This window comes from Lissotriton vulgaris, unplaced genomic scaffold, assembly GCF_964263255.1.
Source record: "Lissotriton vulgaris unplaced genomic scaffold, aLisVul1.2 SCAFFOLD_1057, whole genome shotgun sequence".
NCBI classification, from domain to species: Eukaryota; Metazoa; Chordata; class Amphibia; order Caudata; family Salamandridae; genus Lissotriton; species Lissotriton vulgaris.
In genome coordinates, this window is record NW_028250023.1 from 254,891 (window position 1) to 272,793 (window position 17,903).

The 17,903-nt window shown below is 50.8% G+C and overlaps 1 protein-coding gene across 1 annotated transcript in view; it reads right to left on the reverse strand.

Annotated features, from left to right (window-relative positions):
* LOC147663417 (uncharacterized) overlaps positions 1 to 17,903 on the reverse strand; it is a 455,662-nt gene that overhangs the window by 214,308 nt on the left and 223,451 nt on the right. The window contains exon 3 of the mRNA XM_086950472.1: positions 14,481 to 15,271. Coding sequence (XP_086806598.1) covers positions 14,481 to 15,271 — 791 coding nt within the window. The remainder of the gene's footprint in view (positions 1 to 14,480; positions 15,272 to 17,903) is intronic.

A 17,903-nucleotide genomic window follows, 5' to 3' on the forward strand; every position in this document is an offset into this window, starting at 1 on the left:
GATTACTGATCAACACTAGTGCATCATTACTTTATTTGCATCAAATACTACAATTAGACCATTCTTTATTGCATATTCAAAGTCATCACGATACTTATCACAACCTGCAAAACAATTAGCGTTACCACATCAACTTTATCAAAAACCACTTGCTGTCCTCAGGGGCTGGTGGGTGGGTCAAAATTGGCTCTTCGTTCCGTCCCGAGCTCACGTGCAGCGAGGAGGTGCAGCTTCAGAGCACAGGAACAAGAGGATGCTTTCTTGGCTTGTTGCTCCTTTTATCCGTCTTCAGGGCGGGAGTAAACCCGCCCCCGCCTGCCCCGAAGGGCGTGGCCGGCCGCGTCAGTGTCTAGGCCAGCCCACTCCAGGGCGGGAAAAAGGCGCGCCCCGGCTACGCCGCTTCGGGCATACCAGCCGAGACTCGCCTCCCGCCCAAGATGGCTTCCCGGGGGGATCGTGGTACTCTGCCATACGTTCGGGGGGACCGAATGGTCGCCCCTTTCCATATGGCCGAGATACCCGCCACCCCCTCTCAACACAATCCCCAATGATGGGAAACTGGAAACGTTCTTGACTTTTTGGAAGACGGGAGGGAGTGACCCTCCCGGCCGTATTTATTAAAATATGAAACAAAATTAAAACGTTAAAATAACAGTTTCATATTAATGTACAATTTCATTTCCACATTGGCGATGTTTGGCTAACCTTAACATATTCTCTAATACAAAGGTTCTCCTAGCCGATCTACATCCTACAAACTTTAAATTGAAATTGTACATCCTAACGTTTAAGGGCCAACGGCAAGGTCATAACCGGTGTCAAGATCCCTAAACCAGACATATCCCCCTCACTTGTGAGGGGCGACCGCACAGAGGCATACCTCAAGTGCATTTACCAATTTCCCTTGACTTTGACGGGGGCCCCAATAAACTCGACGCCATTTTAAGGTCGTCCGAGGACTCAGTGTGAGGTATCTAGAAGGTAGCGTAGACCCCCTCCCAAACCCCACACAACTTACCACATCTGCCGTCGCAGATGACCTGGCCCCAGGAAATTCCCAAGGAGGGGGCTGTAGCCCCTCCTACCAAGGAAGGGGCCTTGACCGCCTTTCCTTACCTTTCGGCGGCCCATCCTTAGACGGGACCGCCCCCCGTTGAGGGGCCAATGGCCACCTCCCTCGAGCGCTCCCATCCGTAATGGGTGACGCCCACCCCTAGGGATCTTCCAATTATTGCTCACCGATCATGACCTTACCGCCACAGGCCGGATAGTTGACCGGCTATCCGGACCCCCCACAACTCCTGCCTAAAGGTCATGTCATGAAGTCTTTAGCCAAGCTATCAGGTCTCCTATTAGTATCTCGTTCCCCATCCGGGATAAATGAACACCATCCCCCAAATACATACTGTCCCCTTTAATACAACCATGGGAAATAGAATGCAGTGTATTTGAACGGAACAATCTACTCACTTTATTATTAATCTTCCTTACTGAACGATTCAGAGCAGAAACCGAAAGAGCCCCCCGCCACACTTTCCGTGGGATCATATGGGACCATGCAATTGTGCACCCTGGAACTCTTCTCGCTAACCAACTCACCGTGGAAAGCATCGCCTCAAGAAGAAGTCGTCTACCAGTGGTCACCAAATCATTACCCCCAAGGTGTACTATGACTACAGACGGCGGTGACCTCATCCGCCCTAACCAACCCTCAAAAAATGATTGAAACTGGTCAATACAGAGCCCGCCCTTTCCGTAGAAGGACACCCTGTACCCGTATTCCCCAGCCACGTGAATCATGTCACCTGCATTGAATACGTCCGCGGCACGCCTCACGTATGAGTGGCCCACGACCCACACCTCCTTTTTCACAGCCGGTGATGTCTGACCGCTGGCCCCCCGGTGTCGGGTCGACTGCCCAGTCCGCCCCACCTCGTAGGCTTGCGCAACTGAAATCAAACAAAGACAAGAAGCGTGAGTACATCATTATAGCTTCACAACATGTGCAACCGCACATACCTCTTATAACAGTTTGAGGACCAACGCCCCACACGTTTTACTTGATCAACATTCAGACCCCTGGCTGTAGCCTCTGTAGCAGCACCTATCCGAAAGGAATGGGTCCCAAATTCGCCGGGGTTCAAGCCCGCGGCCGAAATTGACATCGCAAGCAACCGCTGAAACTGAAACCTCGTCAGCGGGGTGGCGTCAGCGTGTCTCAACAAGGTCCCCCCCCATGATGCCACCCTTTGCGTCAAATATTCCTCTACGCATACAACCGGGCACATGGAAGACCCGGGAATCCTTCTTATGACTGTGCAGTCCCCAATCGCACCCTGGTCGGTCTTGGACCTGACAAACGAGACAGTCATCGTCTCCCCCCTGACCTGAACGTGCTCACGGCACAGTCCCCCCATGGTATCCTGCTTGTTCTTTGCCACCAGTTCGCTTACCCGCATAGCCCCATGGAATGCTAGCACAAAAGCGGCTCGGAATAATACCGTTTCATACTGGGATGAACAAGTTGCTGGAAGTACAGATAACAACAGAGCCAACCTATCCAGACCTATCGGGCGCCTTTCATCTACTCTGCGACCCTCAAGGCGTTGCCACCCACGTAGCGCTTTTTGCACAATAAAAGACGCAGTCGGGTCCTGGATCCCATGAGCCCTCGCCATAAAGGAAATGGCGGCCCTATGCCTCTGGGCCGTAGCCACTGATTTGCCTGCCTGATGTAAAGACAGCAGAAAATCCACAACTAATTCTTCCTGGCCCCAAAGCTCCCTCCTAGCATCCCCCACAAAGGCCAAGTAGGATCGGAACGCCCCTTGGTATGCCTTCCTTGTCCTGGGTGCTAAACTCTCTCCCACGAGGTTCTGTAATTCGGGGCACCGAGAGACCAGAGAGCTTCGGGAAAGGGTGCCGCCACCGGGTCCGCTGTGGGCAGAAAACCCCAGAAGGCCTGCATACGAAAACGAGAGAGCGCATCAGCCGCCTTATTCATTACTCCTGGCACATGTCTCGCTTTGAATAGTACGTTCAACTGCATACATAATAACACAATTTCCTTGAGTAATCTCAGAATCCATTTGCATCGTGCTGCTTGGCTGTTGATACACTCAACCACGGTCATGTTGTCAGACCAAAACACCACAGAGTGATCCTTAAACCCCTCAGGCCAAGTTTTTAGGGCCACAAGAATTGGAAACAGTTCCAAAAAGGCAATGTTACTTGTTAGTCCACACTCATGCCACCATAACGGCCATTTTTGTGCCGACCATTGTGTGCCAAATATGGCACCAAAACCAGTGCTCCCTGCCGAATCCGTCCACAGCCCCAGCTCCTCGGAGGACACCGCCGGTTTGTTCCAAACAATTCGACCATTGAAATCCGCCAGGAATGCCAACCAAATGCGCATGTCCTGACGAACCTCTGCCGATAATCTTGTGCGATGATGACCCTCTTTCAGGCCGACCATGGCTTGAGAGATCGAGCGGGAAAAGGGGCGGGCCATCGGCATGACTCTCAGAGCAAAATTCAGCTGTCCCACCAATTGTTGTAACTGATGCAGCCTAACCTTAGACTCCCTAATACAGGCTTCCAGGGCCGCCCTGAATCTTACTACCTTCTCTTCAGGCAACCTAAAACAACCTTCCACAGAGTCGAGCTCGATCCCCAGGAACTCGAGGCAAGTCGAGGGTCCCACGGTCTTACCTGGTGCCAATGGCACACCGAAATGCTTCATTAAGCTACAAAATTCATTCAAAGCCTGACCACATTCCGGAACCTCGGCCGCCCCCAGAAACAAAAAATCATCAAGATAATGCATGACATGTTGAAAACCCGTCTTCTTCGTGAAGACCCATTGCAGAAAACAACTGAACTTTTCGAAGTAGGCACAAGAAATAGAGCAACCCATTGGCATACATCTATCCATGTAATAGTGACCCTGAAACATGAAGCCAAGGAGACGCTGATCGTCTGGGTGTACCGGGAGCAACCGGAACGCTGACTCAATATCTGACTTCGCCATCAGCGCCCCGGGCCCTAGGCGATTCAACATGGCGACGGCCTCATCGAAAGATGCGTACCGCACCGAACATACATCCTGGTCTATTGCATCATTCACAGACCGACCACGTGGAGCTGATAAATTATGTATCAGTCGGAACTCACCCGGGTCTTTTTTAGGGACCACCCCCAGAGGAGAACAAACAAAGTTAGCACATGGTGGCTCATCAAATGGACCGGCCACTCGCCCTCGAGTAACCTCCTTCCCAATCTTTTCCCGTACCACGGTCGTATGTTTCAAGACCGATATTTGATTCTTACATTGTCTTACACCCTGAAAGTCCCCCACTGGGATGCGGAAACCATATGAAAACCCGTTCCGCAGCACCCCAGCGGAGGCATGGTCCGGGTATTCACTGAGCCAAGGAATCATTGCCATGGTATCAACCGGAGTAGGTAAAGGCGCCCCTCGGACTATTTCAGACCTGTTTGGCACCCCCTTTACCCCCGTTATCACCCGTTCTGGCTCTGCACATGGACTCCGGATGGGATGGCTGTCCACACCCTCCACATTCGTGACAATTTGCATGACCCTTGGGGCCTCGTACATTTTCCCCTGTTGAAGTTCCAACAAACCCCCCTTTTACCTGTGTTGCCGTTCGGCCTCGAGTGGTACTCGTTACCTGAACCTGATCGAAAGGGCGCCCCGGCATTTTGGCGGGAGGAATCACCCCCGCTGCTCCCTACCAGTGGTACCTTTAACATACCGGTACTCTCCATTTTAGACCATGAAACAACATCATAACAATCCCAAGTCAAGTCCTTATTGTGTTCTTTCGCTTTCCTGAACAGATTATCGTAACAAAACCACTGATTTCCCCCATATGCTACGGAATATTCCATAATCCGTGTCTGGTATATCGGCAATTCGGACAGCAACTCGGGTCTACGTTCGCCCACAATGGATGTAAAAATCCCCCACGCCTTGCCCCAATTGCCAATGTTTTCATCAACTTTAAAGGCGGCCATCTTTGCGCGCCACACACCCGGATGCATGAGCTCCTTTTGGCTCCGAACATGCTCCATCTCATAATGATCAGTAAGCAATGAAAATATGTTCACATACTCATTTGCCCATATCTTTTCCTTAATAGCCAGAGGAACATGTTGACCCACCCTTTCCCTTCGAGAAGGTGTAGACTCATCCCTCGCCATCGGCAACGGCCGCTTACCTGAACCGGAAGCTGTATCTGTAGCTGAACCTGTTCCTGATGGTTTCTCTACAATCGCAACCGGCGTGATAACAGGCGAAGATGTTTTCGCCGCCTCCTTCGTTTCGCGCAATTGCTTCATCAGCACCCGCGCATCGTCAGCCGTGGTGCCCTCGCCATCTTTTCCCAACCACGCTGCTAATTGAGCTGCTAGCTCGGGCGGCATATCGTCCCCGGACACGGGGGTGACCACTACGGGAATCGGATTCCCCTCCACCGGCACTGGAATTGGCTCTTCGAGCGGGGTACAGGGAACCGGGACGTCTCCCCCAGCTGCTCCCCTCCTGGGCCTCTTGCCTTTTCCTCCCGGAGCTGCTCCCGCCAAGGGACGTTTCGGTCCCCCTTCCCCCTCTCTCTCCGCCACCCGCTTCTTCAGCTCGGTCATCTCCTTCATGAGTACCCGCAGCATCTGCTCAGTAGTCATTCGCTTTCCGCCTTTCTTGGGCATTTCTCCGACAGAGTATCTGCAAGACAAAAAGAAAGATTACCACGCTCAAAATTGGCTCTTCGTTCCGTCTCGAGCTCACGTGCAGCGAGGAGGTGCAGCTTCAGAGCACAGGAACAAGAGGATGCTTTCTTGGCTTGTTGCTCCTTTTATCCGTCTTCAGGACGGGAGTAAACCCGCCCCCGCCTGCCCCGAAGGGCGTGGCCGGCCGCGTCAGTGTCTAGGCCAGCCCACTCCAGGGCGGGAAAAAGGCGCGCCCCGGCTACGCCGCTTCGGGCATACCAGCCGAGACTCGCCTCCCGCCCAAGATGGCTTCCCGGGGGGATCGTGGTACTCTGCCATACGTTCGGGGGGACCGAATGGTCGCCCCTTTCCAATATGTTTGGAGCTGAGTGCAGGACCATAGCGTGTGTAAAAGACTGGTGTCTGCGAGTAGGCATCTAGGGCAGGTGGAGGGGGCAGTATTAAAGTACCAACTTATTTTGTCTGGGGAAAGGTATGCTCTGTGTATTATATATGTTTGAATCAATTTAAATTTAGAGCTTCCGGGTATGTGAGTGGAGCCTGCCAGTATTCTATCCTATCCCATTGCACTTCCGTCCACGGCTGCCCCCTATCTAATGCCCAACACACACAGAGCGATGTTGCTGGTTTCAATGTGTGCGTGAAGGGGGCCTCCGCTAACCAATGCACTTTATGGGAGTCCTCTCCCATGACATAGAGATATTGTAGGAGTAAATGTGTGGGTAATTCCTCTGCAATGTCTCCCCATGCAACCGTTAAAGATCTGATTATTGCATTGTACAGAAGGAATTGTTCCACAGGAACACCATTGTCATTCCTTAGAGTTTCGAACGTGAGTAGCGTTCCTTCTGTATATAGGTCCCCCATCGTTTCCAGTCCCGCCTTCCTGCCAACATATAAAGGCCGAATCTGGCACTCTGTCCCAGCCTCTGGGCATCCCCATCAGTGGTAACGATGGAACATAGGGAGTCGTATCTCGGGTGAGGTACAAACTTCTGCGATAACATCTGTGCACAAGTTCAATCTACATTTTAGGAGGAGAGGGGAGTGATGCCACAGGGTGAAACAAATGGCAGACTCGTGGCTGAGACCACTGAGGAAGCGCTGTCGCAGTATCTTCTAAGTTTTAACCCTTAACCATTTTGTCACCCACTGCAATTGAGATGCTAGATAATATGACTCCATATTTAGAACTGCAGTCTGCCTCTGCTGGTAGGGTCGTATAGCTTCCGAAGTGCCACTCTAGGCCTCCCTTTATTCCAAATCAAATCCCACATCTGGCTTTCCAGGTTCTGAAGTATCTTCACTGGGACATATATTGGAAGGTTTGAGAAATAATATAGCAGTCTCAGCAGGATTATATTTTTTGTTAAAGTAACGCTACCCATTACACTTAATGGCAAAGTCTTCCGAAATTGCATCTGTGCTTTGACCGCAGAACTGGCTCTTATAAGATTTCCCTCCAGTATATCAGCTGGGGATATGGACACGTACATGCCTAGGTATCGAAACGTGGTTGAGTACCAGGGCAGATCGGTCACATTGATAGATATGGTGGTCACATTCAAGTTTTCGTTGAATGCATATACTCCTGACTTGGTCCAATTTACTCGAAGCCCGGACATTTTTTCAAATTGCTGGAAGATGGCTGCTATCACGGGGGGGAACATTATACAAGTCTCACACATATAATAACAGATCATCTGCATATAAAGAGACTGTGTGTAGCCCATCTTCCATCGGTATTCCCCAATCTATGCAGTTGGCTCGGAGTAGCACAGCTAGGGGCTCCATTGCAAGGGAAAAGAGCAGCGGCAACAGAGGACATCCCTGCCTTCTCCCACGTCTGACCCTTATTGAATTGGAAATTAGCTTCCCTGGGCGGAGTTGAATGGTGGGGCGCTGCGAAAACAACTGGATCTTCTGCATATAGTGATCACCCAAATCATATTTGCATAAGACCGCTGCAAGGTAGGGCCACTCTAGGGAGTCAAAGGCCTTTTCCAGATCAAGCACCAGACAGCCAGAGCGAGGCCACTTATCTAAGGCATATTTCTGGAGTCTGAAAAGCGGGCAGATATTCAGGGATGTGTTCCTGGTGGGGACAAAGCCATTCTGGTCAGGATGGATCATCGTTCGCACCAAGGGGGCTAGGCGCTTAGCCAGGAGGGATGCGAATATTTTGTATTCAGTGTTTAATAAAGCTAATTAACGATACGAGCCAAGAGATTCTGGATGTCTACAAGGTTTAAGGAGTGAAACCAATGTTGCTTCATTTTGCGTGACTGTTAAGGCTGAGTCTTCAATGGCAGCTTCAAATGTTTTTATCAATTATGGTATCAGAACCTGTGAGTTAGCCTTATAAAATTCGGCTGGCAGGCCATCTGGGCCCGGCGATTTGCCATTAGATAAAGAGAAAATGTTGTCCCTAACTTCCTCTGAAAGTATAGGGTCGTTGAGTTCCGCTCTTTGTGCTGGCGTTAGCTGTGGCAACGTCAAGTTAGTGAGGTAGGACTGAATATCATATGATGTAGTCTGGAGCTGGGATTTATATAGCTGGGCATAGTGAGCCGTAAACGCAGCATGTATGCCTCTTTTTGTGTAGACTGTGATGCCCTGGGGAGTACATATGGATGTTACCTGGCAAAGTCACTGTGTCTTGGCGAATCAACCAAGATAGCAATCTGCCAACCTTGTCCCCTGTTTGATGTGTTTGCGCTGAGTGTGCTGCATAATTTAGGCATCGCAGCCGCTCTATCAATCTAGCGTGTTCCTCTTGCTTCCTTGTTAAGAGCTCCCTTAGAGCTTCCTGGGGCCTCACGCTCGCCCAGCTCCAGCACCTTCTCCACGGCAATGAGTTCTGTCTCTAATTGCTTACGCATCCCAGCTTGCGCCCCAAAACAGTATGACCATCTTAAAAGCGTCCCATTCTAACTGCGGTGTAGAGGCCGTGCCTGCATTTTCATCGAAGTACTGCGTAATGGTAGTATCTAGTAAATTACGGAACGGTGCCTCAAGTAAGGTGTCTGGTTGTAGCCGTCAGAGGGGGATTGGTGGTCTCACATGCTCCCGATGCCAACTCCAGCATGTGTGGATTGTGATCTGAATGTGTCCGCCCCAGATAGTATGCCGTGGATACGCTCGAGAGTAGGTCATCAGTCAACAGGAACAGGTCAAGGCGCCATACAGATCATGCGCTCCTGAATAATAAGAATATTGTTTGTCGGAGGGGTTTCTATGGCGCCATATATTAGTTAAACGCCATTGCGCCGTCCAGTTAGACAGCACCTTCATGGAAACATATGTACTTGTCCCTGTAAGAGGAGGGAACGAGCGGTCCAGTGAAATATCTAGAACACTATTACAGTCACCTCCCACTATCATTGGGATACCATGCCAGGGCGTTAAGACACTTGAAGAATTATCAAAGAAAGTCCCCTGATCTGAGTTGAGTGCATAGAGCGAGGCAATAACTATTTGTCTACCATCCAATATGCCATTGATTATGACATATCTTCCCTCTGCATCTATTAATGAATCTGTTACGTTAAAAGGGACTCCTGGCCTGACCCATATTAGGACCACCAGAGCAAACACCGAATATCCCGTGGCATGGATTTGTCCCCTCCAGCGACGTTGCAAAAGTACTATCTCTGTTTTAGGGAGGAGAGTCTCCTGCAGGAGAGCTATTTGCACTCGGTGGCGTTTAAGATAAGAGTATATGAGATATCTGCATGATGGGGTATGTATTCCTCTCACATTCTAGATACCAATCTTAATCGAAGCCATGACGTTTAGTTAGTACAATCGTATATGCAACAGGCAAGCCAATGAGGCATACATAATGAGCAGCGATGGTGCATCCCATTCTAACTGCAGTGTAGATAGTAAATTAAATTTACGGAACAGTGCATCAAGTAAGGTGTCTGCTTGTAGCCGCCAGAGGGGGATTGGTGGTCACACATGCTCCCATGCCAACTCCAGCACGTGTGGATTGTGATCTGAATGTGTCCGCCCCAGATAGTAAGCCGTGGATACGCTCGAGAGTAGGTCATCAGTCAACAGGAACCAGTCAAGGTGCACATACGGATCATGCGCTCCTGAATAATATGAATATTGTTTGTCGGAGGGGTTTCTACGGCGCCATATATAAGTTAAACGCCATTGCACTGTCCAGTTAGACAGAGCCGTCATGGCAACATATGTACTTGTACCTGTAAGAGGAGGGAACGAGCGGTCCAGTGAGACATCTAGAACACTATTACAGTCACCTCCCAGTATCATGGGATACCACGCCAGGGCGCTAAGACACTTGAAAGATTATCAAAGAAAGACCCCTGATCTTAGTTGGGCGCAAAGAGCGAGGCAATAACTATTTGTCTACCATCCAATATGTCATTGATTATGACATATCTTCCCTCTGCATCTATTGATGAATCTGTCACCTTAAAAGGGACTCCTGGCCTGACCCATATTAGGACTCCCCGAGCAAACGCTGAATAGCTCGTGGCATAGATTTGTCCCCTCGAGCGACGTTGCAAAAGTACTATCTCTGTTTTAGGGAGGAGAGTCCCCTGCAGGAAAGCTATTTGTACTCGGTGGCGTTTAAGATAGGAGTATATGAGATATCTGCGTTTTGGGATATGTATTCCTCTCACATTCCAGGTACCAATCTTAATCGAAGCCATGACGTTTGGTTAGTACAATCCTATATGCAAAAGGCAAGCCAATGAGGCAGACATAATGAGCAGCGATGGTGTACCCACATTAGCAATTGCAATGGCGTTTGCGCTGTCTTCTCAGATGGCACGTTCCGACACCCCATAAATAACAACATCAACAAAAACAAACAAATAGATAATACCAAGTGGTCGAGCATACAACTAGCAGCTGCCCAAACCATGCCTTGACGCAACATCTAAACGAGGACTATGGAGGGTGTGCTGCGCACAGCACTGTTCTCGTATCAAGTTTTGAAATAATATAATTGAGTTCCCCAAGCTACCAGCTAGTGCTATTCGAGCCAGAGCTGTGCTGCCCTCAATATGAATCCGTATCGTCTGGAGGTAAAGAGTGAAAAGAGAGAGGGCATAGCCAGCAGTAGTGAAGTCTCCCATTTATGTAAGTATGTTGAGCGCCCCTCGCGCTCCCCAGCCCCCCCGCATTACCTATGATGCCGCCTCCCTCCTAGCCCTTGACCCCGGTCGCGCCCCCACCTGCGTCCAAGCCGCTCCTGGACACACCCATGGACCTTTCTCCTGCTACTCCTGCAGATTCAGCGGCACCGACAACATCTCCGCCACGACCACACCACAGAATCCCGATCCCAACCACCTACAATGCATCCTTCTCAACACTCGATCGGTGCACAGGCACGCCATTGACCTATGGAACCTACTAGACACCGTCTCTCCAGACGTCGCCTTCCTTACGGAAACATGGATGAATGCTTCCTCCGCACCAGACATCACCATTGCCATCCCTGAAGACTATAAAATCACTCGCAAAGACCGTACCAGCCACACAGGAGGAGGAATCGCTATCGTCCATAAGAAATCAATCCACATCTCAACCAGCTCTGACGCCAACCTCGCCAACTCCGAACACCTTCACTTCCAGATCCACATCGACCCCAAGACCACACTCAGAGGCACCCTCCTCTACAGACCACCAGGACCCCGCGCAAAATTCAGTGAAGACATCGCGGACTTCGTCACTCCACACGCGCTCCCTTCCAAAGACTACATCCTTCTGGGAGACCTCAACTTTCACCTTGAAAAGATCAACGACCGCAACACCACCACCCTCTTGGACAACCTCGCCAACCTCGGACTTGAACAACTAGTCACTTCCCCCACCCACATCGCAGGTCACACACTCGACCCCATCTTCACATCCAGCAATCATGTCTCCTTCAGCCACACTACGGATCTCCTATGGACCGACCACAGCTGCGTTCACTTCACCTACAACAAGCCGAAACCCTTCAACCACTCTCAACCTACCCTGCAAAGAAACTGGAAGAAAATCACCACGGACCAAATCTCCGCATCGCTCCTTCGAAACTCCCCAGCCCTCTCTTCTAACGCCAACGAAGCCGCCGCCAACCTCACCCTATGGTTATCCAACACCGCCGACACCTTAGCTCCACTGAAAAAACGTCAAAGCAAACCTGGCAGCAAGAAGGCCTCATGGTTCAACGATGACCTCAAGAAGTCCAAGAAACTCTGCCGCTCACTCGAAGGCCTGGAAAAAAGACCCAACCACCAGCACCAAGGACGCCTTCAAAAGCGCCACCCGCACTCACCACCAACTGATCCGAAAAGCCAAGAAAACAGCATTCAAGGATCGACTCGACAACAACGCCCACAACAGCAAGGAACTTTTCAACATCGTCAAGGAATTTTCCAATCCCTCAGCCAACTCCAACGACATCACCCCCTCTCAAACCCTCTGCGACTCCCTAGCCTCTTTTTTCCACAACAAGATTGCAGACATCCACAACAGCTTTGACAACCAACCCGGAAACCAACCCACCCTACCATCTGCTGACCCTCTTCCCCCCGTGAACACCCTTAACGCTTGGAACCCAATCTCCACTGAGGACACCATCCGCCTGATGAACTCCATCCACTCAGGATCCCCCACAGACCCATGCCCTCACCACATCTTCAACAAAGCAGACGCCGTCATAGCACCGCACCTCCGAGACGTCATCAACTGCTCCTTCAACTCCGCTACCTTCCCTGAAGACTGGAAACACGCTGAACTCACCGCCCTTCTGAAAAAACCAACAGCGGACCCCACCGAACTCAAAAATTACCGCCCCATCTCGCTTCTTCCATTCCCGGCCAAAGTCATCGAGAAAGCCGTCAACAACCAGCTCGCCGCCTTCCTCGAAGCCAACAAATCCCTCGACCCCTCACAATCTGGCTTCCGAGCAAAACACAGCACTGAGACCGCCCTCATCGCAGCAACAGACGACATTCGAACTCTACTGGACAATGGAGACACAGTCGCCCTCATCCTCCTCGACCTCTCTGCAGCATTCGATACAGTCTGCCACAGCACCCTTCTACAACGCCTCAATAACATCGGAATTCAAGGGAAAGCACTGGAATGGATCACCTCGTTCCTCACCAGAAGAACCCAGAGAGTCCGCCTTCCTCCATTCAAGTCTGAGGCATCTGAAGTCATTTGCGGCGTACCCCAAGGATCCTCACTCAGTCCCACCCTCTTCAACGTATACATGAGCCCCCTCGCGGCCATCGCACGCCAACACAACCTCAACATCATCTCTTACGCGGACGACACCCAACTGATCCTTTCTCTCACCAATGACCCCAGCACCGCCAAAACTAACCTACACGAAGGAATGAAAGAAGTTGCTGAATGGATGAAACAAAGCCGTCTGAAACTGAACTCAGACAAAACAGAAGTCCTCATCTTAGGTACATCCCCCTCTGCATGGGACGACTCTTGGTGGCCGGAAGCCCTTGGAAAAGCACCCATCCCGACAGACCACGCACGGAACCTTGGCGTCATCCTGGATTCTTCACTCTCAATGAACAGACAAGTCAGCGCCGTATCCTCTTCCTGCTTCAACATTCTTCGCATGCTCAGAAAAACATTTCGCTGGATCCCCTCCGAAACAAGGAAAACAGTCACCCACGCCCTGGTCACGAGCCGACTGGACTACGGAAACACCCTCTACGCGGGTACTACCGCAAAACTCCAGAAGAAACTCCAACGAATCCAAAACGCATCAGCCAGGCTCATATTAGACATCCCACGCAACGAACACATCTCTGGTCACCTTAAAGACCTCCACTGGCTACCCGTCAATAAGAGGATCACTTTCCGACTGCTTACCCACGCACACAAATCACTCTACGACATCGGACCAGATTGCCTCAACTCTCGACTGTCCTTCTACACCCCCTCCCGCCAACTACGGTCTTCCAACCAAGCCCTCGCCACTGTGCCTCGCATCAACAAGACCACCATGGGAGGCAGATCCTTTTCATACCTGGCTGCTAAAACATGGAACTCACTCCCCGCCTACCTCCGCCTCACCCAGAACCACCTAGCGTTCAGAAAGCAGCTTAAAACGTGGATATTTGACAAATAATCCTCCTCCCCTTCCTAAGCGCCTTGAAACCCTCTGGGTATGTAGTGCGCTATACAAATTTTATGACTTGACTTGACTTGAGTTTATCCCCAATCCCTGCCCACCCCCCAATCCACCCCCGCACATTATTATTATTATTATTATGTTTCTTATATAGCGCCTGAATCGACCCCCGAAGGGGTATCTCCGCGCTTGCCTTGGGAATCCATCCTGGCTTTTCCCTGTGAGATAGCCCCTACAGGGCATCACCAAGGTGAAAGCCAGGCATCCCGCCGCGGGGGAGCCGTTGTGGAGATTAAGCAAGCTTAATGCCCAGAGTTGCAGAGTGTGAACCCATGATTAGGTCAGGCACCGAAGGGAGAATTATCGAGTCCATGGACATTTGAGCTCAAGACCCTGCCGCGTCGGGAATTGCATTACAAATACTAAATCCTGATCACGTTTATCTATTCACTGACCTTCCAAACAGTTCAAGTACAAACAGGTTATACTTGCGTGCCTCACAGTGAGTCTGCTGCTACATCTCTCTAGCCTAACCGGATTTGATCCATTTAAACTATATTGTCCGACGTTTGTGGGGTAACTTTAGGCAGTTCACAAGAGTCCTGTGAGTCCTGAAGGTCGTCCGATAAGTCGTCATTGCTAGCCTGGTCCTGTTGGCTGGAGATGGAAGCAGTGTCGTCAGTCTGTCGTCCACTGATGTCTGGGGCGGCCTGGAGGGCTGCTCGCTGTTCAGTTATTGCCTGATCTGGGTCTGGTCCAACGGATTGGGAAAGCTGCGGCTGCTTCCGTCTACGATTCACTCGGCGGCGGCGTGATGAGGCATCAGATAGCGATTTGCTCACTCCGGAAGTGGCAGTCTCAGGTCCCGGTGGGGCGTATGTGTTCACCCATTCTTCTGCTTCCTCTGAAGTATTGAAGAAATGCATCTTTCCATTTGCGGCTACCCTTAAGTGCGCTGGAAACAACAGGGAGTATTTGACATTGTGTTGTAGCAAGCGCTTCTTCACTGCCTTGAATGAGTGTCTTTGCTTCTGCACTTGCATGGTATAGTCAGGAAAGAACATTATCTTGTTGTTGTCTATTTGGACATCTTGCATATTTCTGGTTTCCTGTAAAATCACATCCCGATCTCTATAGTTGAGCAGGTGTATTTTGAACGGTCTGGGATTAGAGCCCGCCGGTGGGGGTCGTGCAGGCACCCTATGCGTACGTTCAATAACAAAGTGGGGCGAGAGGGCTCCCTCTGGCACCAAGGCTCGGAGCCAGGACTCAGCGTACTCAGTTGGGTGTCTTCCTTCCTTGCCCTCCGGCAGGCCCACCATGCGGTTGTTGTTGCACCGAGCAACACCTTCAGCATCCTCAACTCTATCTTCCAGAAACTCCACTCTGTTCAGTAGATTTTACACATGTTTGTCTGCGGCCGTTACTTTCGGTGTAATATCTGCAACAGAATTTTCCACTGTGGTGGTACGGTCTGCCAGCTTTCGTTGGTCTGCTCGGAGGTGTGTGTGATCGATTGCCACTTTATCTATGTTGTTTTCCAGTGAGGCCCGCATTTGATTAAGTGCCTCCCCTAATTTCTCTACTGCTGCGAGCACGCGTCCAGTTTGGCGGAAGTAGGGTTAAGTGGGTTCTGTTCAGCCATCTTGGCCTGTTTGGTTTTGGAAGATGGGAGTTGCGCGGTTGTGCCAGTTTTTGTCCAGTTTTTGCTCGAGTGCTGTGAGACATTGAGTTGAGGTACGTGTACTCTGTCTTCAGCGTACGAAACAGGCTTTGAGAGTGTGACTGTGCCTGCAGACGAACCCATGTGTGAACTACTTAGGCAGCAAGCATAGCACGTTCATAGCACTATTGCATGAAGCAGATAGGTTATCCTTGTTGTGCTCCTCTTTACAGCAGTCCTTTCACTTGATGCACCCAGAAAGGTTTAGAATGTCCGCTCTAGCGCCCAGACACAGATTTACTTATCAGGCCTGCAGGTATTTCGCCTAGTTCTGTGCCCCCGCTTGTTCACGTGTCGGCCCACCACCGCTCCGTCTGATCCCAACACCTTGTATGTCTCACAGCTTACACCCCTGGGCCTCGACGATAAAGCAAATGTCTAAGACTGCTCCTCAGGTTAATACAAGCTTGGGGCGTTCCCACTGGGTATGACAAAGTTTATAGGTCCGTGGTGCAGAGAGAGCTGCCCTACACCAGATGCACAAGTGAGGTATTGGGTCAGTCCGATCTTCTTTTAAGCAGTGCACCTCTGCTGCCCCAGGCGGCCCACTCGCATGGGTTGGTGTGAGGCTAACTCCAGGTGACACCGAGAGCGGGACACAGCTTCAGAGCCAACACCCGATACACAATACAATGTTGCGTGCCCTCCGTTTTTTATGGGCTGGTGAGGGGTGACCAAAGGGTCACGCGTGTGGGGCCAACAGGCCGGTAAAGTGCAGGTAAATCAGTAATTGGGCCCCCGTGTACCTAATTCCCTGATAGATACTATCTTAAGAGGAACTTACAGCAAGCCCAGCCCCCGGACCTGGACATGCGCGGATAGGCGCAGACGGGCTTGCCTTTGGCGTGCCCGCTCTGTGCATCCGCTGCGCGCCTCCGCTGCGTGCTCCGGGAAGCATCCGATAAAAATGCCCCCTTCACCAGAACCGGAAGGGGGTAAGGGCGGAGAAAAACTAGACTGCCAACCCAAGAATGATTCAGAAAAGGGGGTGGTGATGAACAGAGTGTCTGAATTAAGCAGACCACTCTTACCCAGTCCAAAGATCAGGGCTTGATCCATCACCGTTTTTTAGCTCACTGCACCATCCCAGCTCAGAACTTGGCTATATGCAAATTAGTCTGACCCTGGCCCAGTGCATCATGGGAACAGGGCAGACCAAACTACCAAGCCAATTCTTATACTGGGAAGGAAACAAGCTACCGGGGACCGGTTTCTGGCATTTCAGCCGTCTTCGGCCCGGCTTGCTTGAATCCTGATGGTGCAATGAGCTAGGGACACACATCTGAGTATACCCTTCCACGCTTATGGTGGACAAAAATGATTCAGAAAAGGGGGTGGTGATGAACAGAGTGTCTGAATTAAGCAGACCACTCTTACCCAGTCCAAAGATCAGGGCTTGATCCATCACCGTTTTTTAGCTCACTGCACCATCCCAGCTCAGAACTTGGCTATATGCAAATTAGTCTGACCCTGGCCCAGTGCATCATGGGAACAGGGCAGACCAACCTACCAAGCCAATTCTTATACTGGGAAGGAAACAAGCTACCGAGGACCGGTTTCTGGCATTTCAGCCGTCTTCGGCCCGGCTTGCTTGAATCCTGATGGTGCAATGAGCTAGGGACTCACATCTGAGTATACCCTTCCACGCTTATGGTGGACAAAAATGATTCAGAAAAGGGGGTGGTGATGAACAGAGTGTCTGAATTAAGCAGACCACTCTTACCCAGTCCAAAGATCAGGGCTTGATCCATCACCGTTTTTTAGCTCACTGCACCATCCCAGCTCAGAACTTGGCTATATGCAAATTAGTCTGACCCTGGCCTAGTGCATCATGGGAACAGGGCAGACCAAACTACCAAGCCAATTCTTATACTGGGAAGGAAACAAGCTACCGGGGACCGGTTTCTGGCATTTCAGCCGTCTTCGGCCCGGCTTGCTTGAATCCTGATGGTGCAATGAGCTAGGGACTCACATCTGAGTATACCCTTCCACGCTTATGGTGGACAAAAATGATTCAGAAAAGGGGGTGGTGATGAACAGAGTGTCTGAATTAAGCAGACCACTCTTACCCAGTCCAAAGATCAGGGCTTCATCCATCACCGTTTTTTAGCTCACTGCACCATCCCAGCTCAGAACTTGGCTATATGCAAATTAGTCTGACCCTGGCCTAGTGCATCATGGGAACAGGGCAGACCAAACTACCAAGCCAATTCTTATACTGGGAAGGAAACAAGCTACCGGGGACCGGTTTCTGGCATTTCAGCCGTCTTTGGCCCGGCTTGCTTGAATCCTGAT